The sequence below is a fragment of the Fukomys damarensis genome, unplaced genomic scaffold (genome assembly GCF_012274545.1).
Source record: "Fukomys damarensis isolate Sample0158 unplaced genomic scaffold, DMR_v1.0_HiC HiC_scaffold_21, whole genome shotgun sequence".
Taxonomy (NCBI): domain Eukaryota; kingdom Metazoa; phylum Chordata; class Mammalia; order Rodentia; family Bathyergidae; genus Fukomys; species Fukomys damarensis.
Window position 1 is genome coordinate 38,662,034 of NW_022900933.1, and position 11,566 is coordinate 38,673,599.

Consider the following 11,566-nt stretch of genomic DNA (forward strand, 5'->3'; position numbering starts at 1 on the left):
AAAAAAAAAAAAAAAAAAAAAAGAAAACCCTCCAAAAACAGAATCTCTCCCATCACTTACGTGTCACATAGAGCCCCTCCCTCTCTGTGTCACATAGAGCCCTCTCCTCACTCCATCTCTGTCTTGTAGAGCCCCTCCCTCACCTGCATGCCACAGACTCCCTCGTCTTAGCCACGAGTTACACAGAGCCCCTTGATGTGTCACTGTGAGGGAAGGTGCTGTCTTTTACTCATGTCCAAAGGGAGCACCTCTCTCCCATGTGTCGCATAGAATTCCTTCCTTCACCCTTTGTCCCCTCAAATCCTTTTCATGTGTCCCACCCAGTCCTTCTAATTTTGCATCAAAAGTGGCCCCTTCACACATCACATGGAACCCACCCCTCATCTGTGTGTCACACCCTTTACTCACCTTCATTCACATGGAGCCCCCATGTTGTGTGCAGCACCTCCCCACCTTGTGTCACACAGGGCTCCTGCCTTCCCTCCCCCTGTGTCACATGAGCCTCTCTTGTGTGTGACACCAAGTCCCTTTCCTGGTGCTGTGTCTGCAGGGACCCTGCCACCCCCTGCTATTGAGTGTGTCTCACAGAACTCCTGTCCCGAGGCCCTCATTCCCCATTTCCTCGCCCATGACCCTTTGTCCTGAGCCACACATGTCACCTGGAGCCCTGCAGGTCACACCTCCTACTCAGGTGTTATCCTAGGTGACTCCTTACTTTCTTGACCTGATCCAGTGTCACCTGGAGCCCTTGCCATATGCAGTGTCGGCAGCGAGCTCCTCTTCCTCCTGTGTTGTAAGAAGCCTTCCCTTGATCTTGGGTCACACGGAGCCCTTCCAGCTAATGTATCAGCCCAGGTCCCCCTCAGGTGTCAGAAACACAGAGCATCTGTCACTCATGTGTCCCTAAGCTCCACCCTTTCCTACGTCACTTCGGGCCCTGATTGCACAGCCCGGGGTCATGCTGAGTCCTCCCTCTGTTCCATTTCTCACCTACCCACTACCCAGCCCCTTCCCGTGTGGCCTGCAGTCTGTCCCCACACCCAGATTCCAGCGGAAACCCCACACCACTCTGGTCATGGTGCGCTCCTCTCCTTGAGTCCCATCCAGCACTTCTCCTTGTCACTCGGAGCACATCTTTGTGCCCCCGAGTCACACTGAATTGTGTTTGTCCTATTGAGCTTCTCACCACCTGTGTGTCACAAGGGGTGCCCTTCATTCCTGTGTCACACAGACACCTCCCTCGCCCACTGTTCTCGCTGTCCGTGTTACCACAAAAGCCTCCTTTGCTCGTGTGTCACATGGGGTGTCCCATTTCACCCCTTTACACACTGGCCCCTCTCCGTATCACCTCAGGAGCCTCCTTCACTCGTGTCACAGGCAGTGTCCCCTCCATCCCCGTGTCACCACCCCCACGTTGGAGTCCACCACCCCTGTGGACATGAGTCCACCCATGCTAAGGGTCTTCACCCATGTGTCAGAGAGAGTGTCCCTTCCATTCGTGTGTCACAGACTCCCTAGCCTCACACACTGGGCACCCTCATCCCTGTCACCCAGAGCTCCTCCTCCATACAGGGCCACATGGAGTGTTCCCTTCCTCTGTGTCATACACACCTCCCTCCCATCTGTGTCACCCCAAGAGCCTCCTCCATACACGTGTCACATGGAAGGTGCCCTTCATTTCGGTGTCACACTGGGTCCCTTCCCTCCCTCATGTCACCGGGACCCCTTCCCCTGTGCTATGGGTTATCCCAGCCCCGTGTGGCACGGGGCTCTTCCTCTTTTCTGTGTCTCAGGAAGCTTCTCCTCACGCGTATGTCATACTGAATCTCTGTGTGTGTCATGAAAAGTTCTGTCACATTTGGTCCCTCCTCTGCTGTGTCATAGAACCCCTCCTGCATGTGTCACACTGAGCACCTTCCTCTCCTTGTGACCTGTGGTGCCCCCTCCAAGTGTGCCACACATCTCTGCTCAGGCATGGGACCTTCTCAGGACCTGCGTGTGCCTGAGCCCCTGCCCCATGAGGTCACCCAGAGCCCTTTCTCCTCCTCACCCCATCAGCCCCTTCCCTAGGGCCTTAGCTCCTTCCCTGTAGGCTTCAGGCAACTTTGTATCACCAGGGATCCATTCCCAGGTGTTATCTACCACCTCCCCAGTGCCGGTCCCTGTGGGTGTGACAGTGGCTGGCCTGACCGGGACGCTGGTGGGGAAGGGGGATGCAGTGGTTGAGGGAGCTGTGCAGGGGCAGATGAGGCTTTTGGGGACAGGACCTCACAGAGACGCAGCCCACACCCGCGTGGTCCTTCTGAGGTGTACAGCGCCTGGGTCTCAGTTCGTTCATGGGTGTTGCTACTATACCCCACAGCCAATTGAGATCCTTCTTGCTCAGCAGCGCCCCTGCTATACCTCCCCCTCCCCGGCCTGTGCAACCCTGGTGCAACCCCTGGTGCTGCCTGGGAAGTGTACTTCCTGCCAAGCCCTAAAAGGGCTTGTGGTCACCCCACTCCAATGCCCAAGCAAGGCTGGCAGGCGACTGGGGGATGCTGCCCGTCCCTAGGCCCTGGGCCAGCACCCTTGGCCTCCCCCACGCCCTCTTTCTCCTGTCACCGGCCCTGGCTCCACTGTCTCCTGGGGTGGTTTGGGGGCCGTACAAGGCTCGGGGTCCAGCTGGAAGAGGCAGGCCAGGGTGGGGGTGGGTGCTGCCCAGTGCCTGGGCTGGCTGGCCTTTCTGTCATTGCTAACTGCTAGAAGCAGGCTTCCCACCTGCCTTCTGGGCGCTTGCACTGGGCTTTAGGGAGGAGGGTCACGGCCCATAGTCGGTAGTTGGGGGGTGGGAACGGCTTCATACAGGAGTTGATTGCACAGTTATTCAGCTCCTATATGATGCCTTTCTTCATCCCCTTCAACCATGAGCAGCCCCCGGACCCTCCTCTGCACCCTCGGCTGCACGGGACGTGTCCTCCAGCTTGCTGCTATCCTAGCATGCTCTGCGGGCTGGCTCTGTCTCTCTCCTTCCCACCCTGCCTCCCTATCCCTCTCCCCACAGCTTCCCAAGGTCCTGGAGGGGTGGGTCTAGGGCTGGGTCATCCCTGAGGTCCCCTCTTTGGAGGAAGGGCTATACCCCCAGTGGGACACACCCTGGGGCTGGGCGCAGGGTCCCCCTAGAACCCTGTGGCCCAGAGCAGGCTCTCCAGAGGCAGAGCCCTACCCACCTGGCTCCAGCTCACAGGACAGTGGGCAGGCATGAGAGAGCTGGTGCCCTGGGCAGTGTCCCTGAGGAGGGTCTCCTTGAGGGGTCTCGGCCTCTACCCAGGACCTTTTCATGACCAGGAGGCTGAGGCCCCTCATAGGCGGCTGCTTACTCTCTCCTTCCAGAGATCCCCGTCTGCCCCACACCCCTCACCCTGGGTCTCCAGCAACTGTCCACAGGCACCCCATTCTTCCTCTTGTGTCCTTGCCCAGGCTGGTGCTGCCCGGAACCAGTGACAGGGGTGGCAGCGGTGTTGTGCCCTCTGTCTCTTGTCTCCCCCACCCACGCAGGCCCTGCATGGCGGAGGGGACCTTGCTGTCATTAACCGCAGAACCAGCCACAGCAGCCAGCCCAGGCAAAGAGGGGCACTGGGTGGGGTGGCCTAGCCTGCTTCGTGGAGCCATTAGGGTGGTCGAGAGGCAGCCTGTTTCCTTCCCTGGTCTCCCCAGCCCCTCTCAACCCCTCCTTACCTGCTCCTTACCCTGCGGCTGACAGGGTGGGCAGAGGCGGGAGGAGGCTGGATGGCCGGGGCTGGGGGCACATGATATGTGTGTGGGGTGTGCTGAGCATACCCAGGACCTGCGTACCCATGGGCGAGGGGTGAGTGCCGGCTTCCGTGTCATCTTGCTACTTTTCACAGGGAGCAGACCAGGTCCCTGGGTGGGCACAGAGGGGACCTCCTGCCTCTGCTCTGGCCAGATTCTCAGGGTTTGGCAGAGCTCCTGGCACAGGGTCCCTATTGCAACCTGCCTGCCGGAGGGACGCCGGACGGAGGAGCAGTAGCCTGGGCTGCAGGTGAGTGGTGGTGCTGCGGGTTCAAGAGATACCTTGGTGCGTGCCCAGCCCAGGCGATGGGCCTTCAGGTCAAACTGAAGGGTGACTGAGGCAGGGTGACCCGTGGGTCTCCCAGGGGTCACTCGGACTCTCCCTGGCTGCTAGGCATTGTCCAAACTGGCTAGGTGTCTGGCTTGGGTGGGGGACTCCAGGTCTCACAGTGGAAAGCAGTGGCACTGTGCGTGGGAGCTGGTGGGTGGCAGCCTGCTGGGCAGAGCAGTCACAGGCTGTGCTGTACTTTCTCTCTACTTTCCTTTAACACCAACTTTTCTTTCTCCTTCCCTTCCCCTTCTTTTTCAGGAGAAATAAGGTTTGTGCTGTGTCTTTTAAAAACTTTTTCTCCCCAAGAAGATAGGGACAGACTAACCTGCTGCTTCTATCTGGTCAGCCGGCTCCTGGGCCTGCGGACAGAGCCCTGTGGATGGAGACCTGTGGGTGGACAGGGCTGGTGGTGCCACAGTTGGCAGGTGCTCCGTGGGTGAACATGCTCGCCTTTGGGGTGTGAACCCTCTGCAGGGCGGGCTGGTGTTGAGTGACTGCTCCTCTGGCTTTAGCCTGTGAGGTGGTCCCATTTTTCTGCCTTCTGCGGCCTGGCAGGTAAGGCTGGGTCCTAGGCGGGGGGCGCAGTGCTCTCCCTCCCCCCCTCCCAAACCAGGGGCACCCTCTGGGCCCCCAGGTGTGGCCTTCATGGGACCCAGGTTGGAGTCTCAGGACCTGGATCGTCCCCACCCCAGGGCTCAGCCTCCACCCACTGGAGGCCAGGCAAGGTGTCACAGTGATTAGAGGGGCAGTGAGGTGAACCCCACCCTCCCTGAGTCACCCAGCGAGGCAGGAGTGGGGGCCCTCCATGACGAAGTCACCAAGGGTGGTGCTCTGTAGCCTCAGGCCATGCTGCCTATTGGGGCTGCTGTTGGGGTGAGCACAGGGGGTCAGGTGGGGTGGGGGCCTCAGGCCCCTGGGGCCTCTGTGATGCCAGCAGTTGTGGGAGTTCCTTGCTGGGCCCGCGATCCCAGGTGGCACAGATGGTGTGCAAGGGTGAGAGGGCAAAGGCCACCAGGGAGGGGTCCAGCTCCAGCTCTGTCCTCAACTGTCTGCAGTCCTCCCTGGGCCTTGATGTCCCCAAATTCTCTCTGGACGTCGGAAAGCCCTGGTGGGTGGGGTGAGTGGGAACTCCGTGAGTTCGGTTGGCGACTTTCTGAAGCAGCAGGGCAAAGCCCAAGGTGAACCTGAGCCCCTGACTTGAGCCCTGAGATCCTGACCATGATCTCTGGGTGCTGTGTCGGGGGTAGAGTCTTCAGATAGCCAGGTGTGTGGTGGGTGGCAGCTAGCCACCCCTAGGGTCTCGGTATTGGCCTGAGGCTCCTGGGAGAATGGTTCGGTAGGAAGGGTCAAGGTGTGACTGGGTTCTCAGGCTTGATGCTCCCAGGCACAGAGGAGGGTCCTCCCCCAGGCTCCGCTCCTGCTGGGCGGGGTGGGGAGAAGACCCAGGGACAGGTCCTGGGTGTCCCCAGCACGTGAGGTCCCTGTGTGTGTGTGTGTGTGTGTGTGTGTGTGTGGTTGGGCAGGCTGGGCACACTCTGGGAGTGCAGGGGTCACCCCCAATGGTGATGTGGCCTGGCAGGGGTGAGCACATGCGGGACTGAGGAGTGGTGGCCCACAGTGCATGTCACTGTCCCTGCTTCCCCGACTTGGGGTGGGGGCCCTGGGAACCCAGGCCTTCTTCATAGGGGGCAAAGTGAGGCGATTTCTGGAGCCCAGGCTGGCAGAGCAGCCTGCCCACGCCCTGTCTCTCCTGTGATGAGAAGGCTTGGGCCAGAGGGCACTAGGATTCTGGGTCCCCTCTCTCAGGCAGCAGCAGCTGGGTCCCATTACCCTTGAAAGCCCCCTTGGGATGAGCTTGGAGCGGCCAGCACCCAAGTCCATGTAGGAGTGGGGTGGCTTCCCTAGGGGTAGGAGGCCTCTGGGGTCTTGAGGGCGACACCTTCAGAGGTGCCCGATGGGCCTGCCCTGCCGCCCTCCCACCACCCTCTTTTCCCCTCGACCCCAATCTGTCCCCTCCCCTGCTTGTCCACCCCACCCTGCCCCATCTTTTAGAGCAAACCACGAAGTCAGATACTCTTGTTTTGCTTTATTTTAGGGGTGAGAAAAGGTAGGGATGGGAAAGTGCAAGGCAATAAGCGGGGTTCTGGTTGGGGCACCTTCGGCTCCCTGGTGTGGGAGGCTGGCGTCTGGCGCCTTCACAGTCTCTCCTGGGTCCCCTCCCTCAGTGCTGGCTTGAGGCCATGCAGTGTCCAGTGTCCGTGGTGGGAGGGGAGGGGCACGGCTCCCCCTCAGTTCAGCCACCCATGGGGAGTCCCAGGGTCTCGGGGAAGTCAGGTAAGTGGCAGTGGCACGTCGGACGCTCTGGAGTGGCAGTCAGGTAAGACCAGAGCTCAGGGTCAGATGAAGTCTGTGAGGAGGGAGCTTAACTGGATAGTAGGGTGGGATTGCTTGTGGGGTGGGACGGATGGAGGGGTTGGGGTGGGGCCCAGGGGAGCAGGAACACCAAGGTGGAGGTAGAAGAAGCCCGTGGAGCACCCAAGGTCAGTGTCCCAAGATGCACTTGGGTGGGGGTTCCAGCATCTGCTTGCTTGGCTGCACCTACTGTGCTGCTGCTGCCGCTGCTGCTGCTGCATCCGGCCATGGGTCACGGGGTCATCTCTGCTCATCCTTGCGCTCTCCTCTCTCTGAATCACTCCCAGTCCCAGGCCTGGGACCTGGAGAATTAAGACGGGGCTGTGTGATAGCCCTGAGCTAGCTCTGGGTCCTTTAGCACAGATGGTGGTGAAGTTTTGCCCTTTACAGGTGGCTCCCCCTTGGGTCAGGACTGGCAGGAAAGGGCATTGGGTCTACGTGAAGCTGGCCAAGGTGCAGGGAGGCAGCAGAGAGGCTGGCAGTTGCTGGGTCACGGTAGGAGAGGCCTCCGGGTTGGGAAGGAGGCATCTCAGTCGAGGGTATCATCATCTTCGACAGCCTCATCTTCTTCGAGGTCAGGCAGCTCTTCCAGGCTTGCCCCTCCCTGGGACGGGGTGTGTGCTGCTCGCGTGTAGATGGCGGTGAGGAACTGAGTCAGGGCCTGGGCCACCTGCTCCCTGCTGAGCAGGCTGAGCCGGCCATCAGGGCCGGGCACATAGAGCAGGCGGCTGTTGAGGATGTCGAGGACTTCAGGGTCCATCAGGCTGCGTGGGCGGAGCGGGGCCTCGGAGGGGGACAGGGCTTCCTGCACGTCGTTGTCCTGCGCGTCCTGCGAGGTGTCTTGCAGGCCGTCATGCAGGCCACACTGACGGTAACGTTGCAGGTCGTCTTGCAGGGCTTCTCGCAAGACGACATCCTCATCTCCAACGACGTGCAGTTCCAGGTAGTGGGGCTGGGACAGGGCAGGGGCACCGCGCTCTGTGCGCGTGGCCCTGACACCAAAGAACTCACAGAGCAGTAGCCAGAAGCCAGGGCTGAACCGCAGGCCCCGAGGGGGCAGCTGGTTCAGGGCGTTATGCTGCCGGCGCTGGGAGCCCAGGATGAGGTCGGCCAGCTCTCGGGGTGGGATAGGGTTGGCGCCCACGAAGGGTGGCATCTGGCCAAACAGCTGGGTGAGGGCGGCAGCCATGCTAGCGCTCACGGTGAGGGTAGGATCCAGGAGGAGGCGCTGGGAGTGCCGCGGCTCCAGCCAGGCCACCTGCAGGGGAGGGGCGGGCAGCAGCGTGGGTCGCTGCCTCGTGTCTAGCATCACAAGGAGGGACGCGGGCGCCAGGAGGCTCTGCCAGTGCAGGAGCCCCCGGAAGAAGTGCAGCACGACCGACCGGATCTGGGCCATGCTGAAGTTGGCCAAGAAGCTGTTGAAGATGTGATCGATGGGTATGAGGGCAAGGAGCTCCTGCTGTAGGTTCAGCTCATTGAGCTCATCCTGCTCGGACAGGTTGTCACTCTCCTCAGATTCAGAGTCGCTTGTCTCATCCGGGAGGCAACCCCTCGTGGCTAAGAAAAGGATTGGCCGAGCGACCCTGTTCCTGAGGGCTCTCTGATTGCAGCTTCTCCAGGCTGGCGGGGGCCAGCTGCCATCCAGCACTGGCAAGTCCATGACATCAAAATTGAAATGAGAGAAGAAAAAGACCCAATGCCCGGGGAGAAGTACGGTGAGCCTGTCATTATTCAGAGAGGCTAGATCCTCTGTGTTGAGAAGGATCATGATGGGCTCCTCGGTGTTCTCCAGGTAGCGGCACCACACCATGAAGGAAGCCCGGATTGGAAGGACCTTCATCTCCACTAGAGGGTAGTCGACCTCCATAGGGGACAGGTTTCGGGAGTAGAAAGCGCAGGTCACCGTCTTGCCAGTGTGCTCATCAACTTGGATCAGGGAGGTGTACAGAGCAGAGGTTGAGATGCCAGTCTCCAAGTAGAATGGGTTCTGGGGCTTAGGGTGGTGGAGAAGGGGTGCCCTGCGGAACGCCCTCTTCAGGCACTCCAGGGCCTCCTCCTCCTCGTCCCCCCAGTGGAAGCGGTCAAAGCTCAGCAGCAGCTGCACCAGCGGCTCTGCGATGATGGCGAAGCGCTCCACGAAGTGGCGGTAGGGGAACATGAACTCGATCATGCTCTGGAGTTCCTTCCGGGACCTAGGGGTAGAGTAGCCCACAATGACGTCTATGACGCCCTTGTTTATCTTCACCCCTTTGGGGGTCACACGGAAGCCCAGGATCTCACCGCAGTGCCGGTGGAACTGGCTCTTGGTCAGGGAGCAGTAGACACGGTGGTGTCTGAACCGGACCAGCACCTGGCGGACGTGCTGGATGTGCTCCTCCTGACACATGGAGTAGATCAGGACTTCCTGCCCATAAGAGAGCACAAAGAAGCCTAGCATGTCCTTCAGGATGAAGTGGAGCACGTTCTGGGGTATGATAGGGTCCGAAGAGAGAGTAAAGGGCTGGTAGCTCTTCATGTCTTGCACTTCTAAGCCAAATGCTGCTCTCCATGTGTCTTCTGTCCGGCTTCCGTTCACGCCTTCTTCCGCAATGGTCCCCCGCAGCTCCAGTCTCGTAAACCATGTTGCTCCGTGTAACTGGTCAAACAGTTCCGGAATCATCTGTATGTAGTCCTGTCTGTCAGTCAGCATGTCATGCAGATCCCAGTACTCTTCCTGCAGCCTGGCTTCCTCTTGCATCCTGGCACCCACAGGTTCCCAAGGCACGGTGGAGGGACACTCGTAAAAGATCTCGCTGTGATCACTGTCTCCAGCCTGCTGAAGCTCAGAGGGCTCTGATTCAGAAAGATCATCGGATCCGTCTGAGCTTGGCTGGTCGGAAGTCTCATCATCTGCTTCCTTCGGGTTAAACACGTCGGCCAGGTCTGAATAGGGGTGCGGCAGTCCGGGGAGCAGGCTCACGCTGTGTCGTTCCAGTACGATGCATGGTGGGGGTGGGCTGAAGCAGTTCTTCAGGCAGTAGGGAGAGTGGAAGGTGCAGCGGCCTTGGATCCAGTCGACATCGGGGGAGTGGAGTCTGAGCCAGTTGACACCCAAGACCACAGAGAAGTTAGGTGAAGGTATGATGTCAAACTCAATGGACTCCTGGTGATTCTGATGCATGCACACCAGGGGTTCGGTGTAGAGCCACACAGGTTCCTGGCCGATCAGAGAGCCGTCCACAGTGTGGATCTCCTCCGGGTAGGGCTTCTCGTACAGCTCCACGTAGTGCTCTTGGGCAAAATTCTCATCCATGAAGTTGCCTTCGGACCCCGAGTCCACCAGAGCTTGGACCGCAATGCTATGGTAAGGATTCACCCTCACCAGGAGCAGCAGGAAGACATGGGCGCGGTTGATGCCTGGGTGGAATGAATAGGGCAGCCAGCTGCTCACCGTCCACTTCTCTGAAGCAGGTGAGTCCATCAGGCTGCGTGGGCGGGACTCGGGAGGCAACCTGAGCATGGCGCTTCTCTCTTCCAGCTTGTCTTCTATCTGCAGGATGAGGACAATCAGGCTGTCCAGGGAATCCGGCTGAGGAATCCGGAACAGAAAATGCCTGATTTCCTCACTGAGCCCCTGGCACAGGTGGGCCTGCAGGACTTCGTCTGGCCAGCCCAAGGTGGGTATGAGGCTCTGGAACTCAGTGATGTACTCAGTGGCAGTGCGATTTCCCTGCCTGATATTGAACATGGCCTCCTCCACCACACGCCGTGTGTACTTGTACTCAAACACTTCTGACATGGCCTCCAGGAAGGCTGAGAAGTTTTCCAACACGGGACTGCTCTGCTGGATCAGAGATTCAGCCCATTCCAGGGCGAAGCCAGTGAGGTGGTCGATGACATACTTCACGCGCAGGTGGTCGCTGCAGAATGTTGTTGGGTAGCTTTGCAAGATCATCTGGCAGAGCACGATGAACTCGTAGTATTCTCTGCGGTCACCGGAGAAGGGCTTCGGGGAGGGCAGTTGGCCAGCATTGATCCCCTGAACCAAGATCTCCTCTGCTACTCTCTGTTGTTCATTGAGGTCTTGCATCTGGAAGTAGAGTGAGATGATGGACCTCATCGTGGCCCTGATGTCTTCAGAAGGGCCCTCCGTCTGGGTCTCCTCTTCAAGGCTCGTCCCTCCCGATGCCAGGTTAGTCTTGTCATCTTGGTCTTCCTGGGATCCCGATGGGTTGACCAATGTTTCTTCCGTCCCATCAGATGCTTCATTGAGTGAACCCTCCATTGCCTGGTGAGAACCATTGCATGACTCCTCCATGTCTTGGAGTAGGTCATTGGGTGGATCCTCTATTTCCCTACATGGGCCACTGGATGGCTCCTCCATGTCTTGGAGTAGATCAGTAGGCAGCTCTTCTATTTCCTGGCCAGAGCCACTGGGGGGCTCCTTGCTTTCCTGGGCTGGGCCCTTGGCTGGCCCCGCCTCCTCCTGCTCTCCGCTGCCCTCGGTCTCCACAGCGGTGTTGGATGAGCCCTCAGAGGACTCCATTTGTTTTGATGATGGATTCTTACGCTCCATCATCGTCTCAAATGAGTCTTCAGAGGGTTCTATCATTTCGTCGGTTGGAAGGAGAGTTTCCTCAATATTGGTAAGGTCGCGTTGCATCTGGTCAGCCATTGGGACCTCGGAGGTGTGGAGATCAGAACCTGGGAGCAGAGAGGGAGGGGTGAGGAGTGAAGGCAGCAGGCTAGGGTCTAGAGGTCAGGGTCAGGTTCTCAAGAACAAATCAGCTGTTCAAAACAATCAGATGTCTGGTTTGGAGTTATTTGCACATTTGTTTTCCGTGGGCCTGAGCAAATTAAGCTTCGACTATTCAATAGATTAGCTATACAGTTATTGTGCTCTATAAATTTAACACCTTTTGCTATTTCTCAGTGTTTTTCTTAAAACCACTATGCTGAGCTATAAGAAAAAAATGCACTCCCTTATGTAAAACTACTCGTTGGCTAAAATCCAAACCTTCCAGCAGGATACAAAATTCAGATCTGCTGTTT

General features: G+C 58.7%; 2 protein-coding genes across 2 annotated transcripts in view; both read right to left on the minus strand.

The window, feature by feature from the left end:
* Positions 1-6,789, minus strand: part of LOC104851784 — an 11,497-nt gene extending 4,708 nt beyond the window's left edge. Inside the window, exons 1-6 of the mRNA XM_033766741.1 lie at positions 6,726-6,789; positions 5,954-6,024; positions 5,752-5,873; positions 4,902-5,045; positions 4,449-4,636; positions 716-786 (exon numbers count right to left, since the gene is read on the minus strand). Of these exons, the coding sequence (XP_033622632.1) occupies positions 716-786; positions 4,449-4,636; positions 4,902-5,045; positions 5,752-5,873; positions 5,954-6,024; positions 6,726-6,789 (660 nt within the window). The remainder of the gene's footprint in view (positions 1-715; positions 787-4,448; positions 4,637-4,901; positions 5,046-5,751; positions 5,874-5,953; positions 6,025-6,725) is intronic.
* Positions 6,790-7,064: 275 nt separating this feature from the next.
* Positions 7,065-11,209, minus strand: Rtl1 (retrotransposon Gag like 1). The gene has a single exon (XM_010609106.2). It carries the CDS (start codon positions 11,187-11,189, stop codon positions 7,065-7,067), a length of 4,125 nt encoding a protein of 1,374 aa, XP_010607408.1. The 5' UTR covers positions 11,190-11,209.
* Positions 11,210-11,566: the final 357 nt, after the last annotated feature.

Excerpts from the sequence above, each read along its gene's own strand:
- Rtl1 (XM_010609106.2), bottom strand. The coding sequence starts at position 11,189 with ATGGCTGACCAGATGCAACGCGACCTTACCAATATTGAGGAAACTCTC.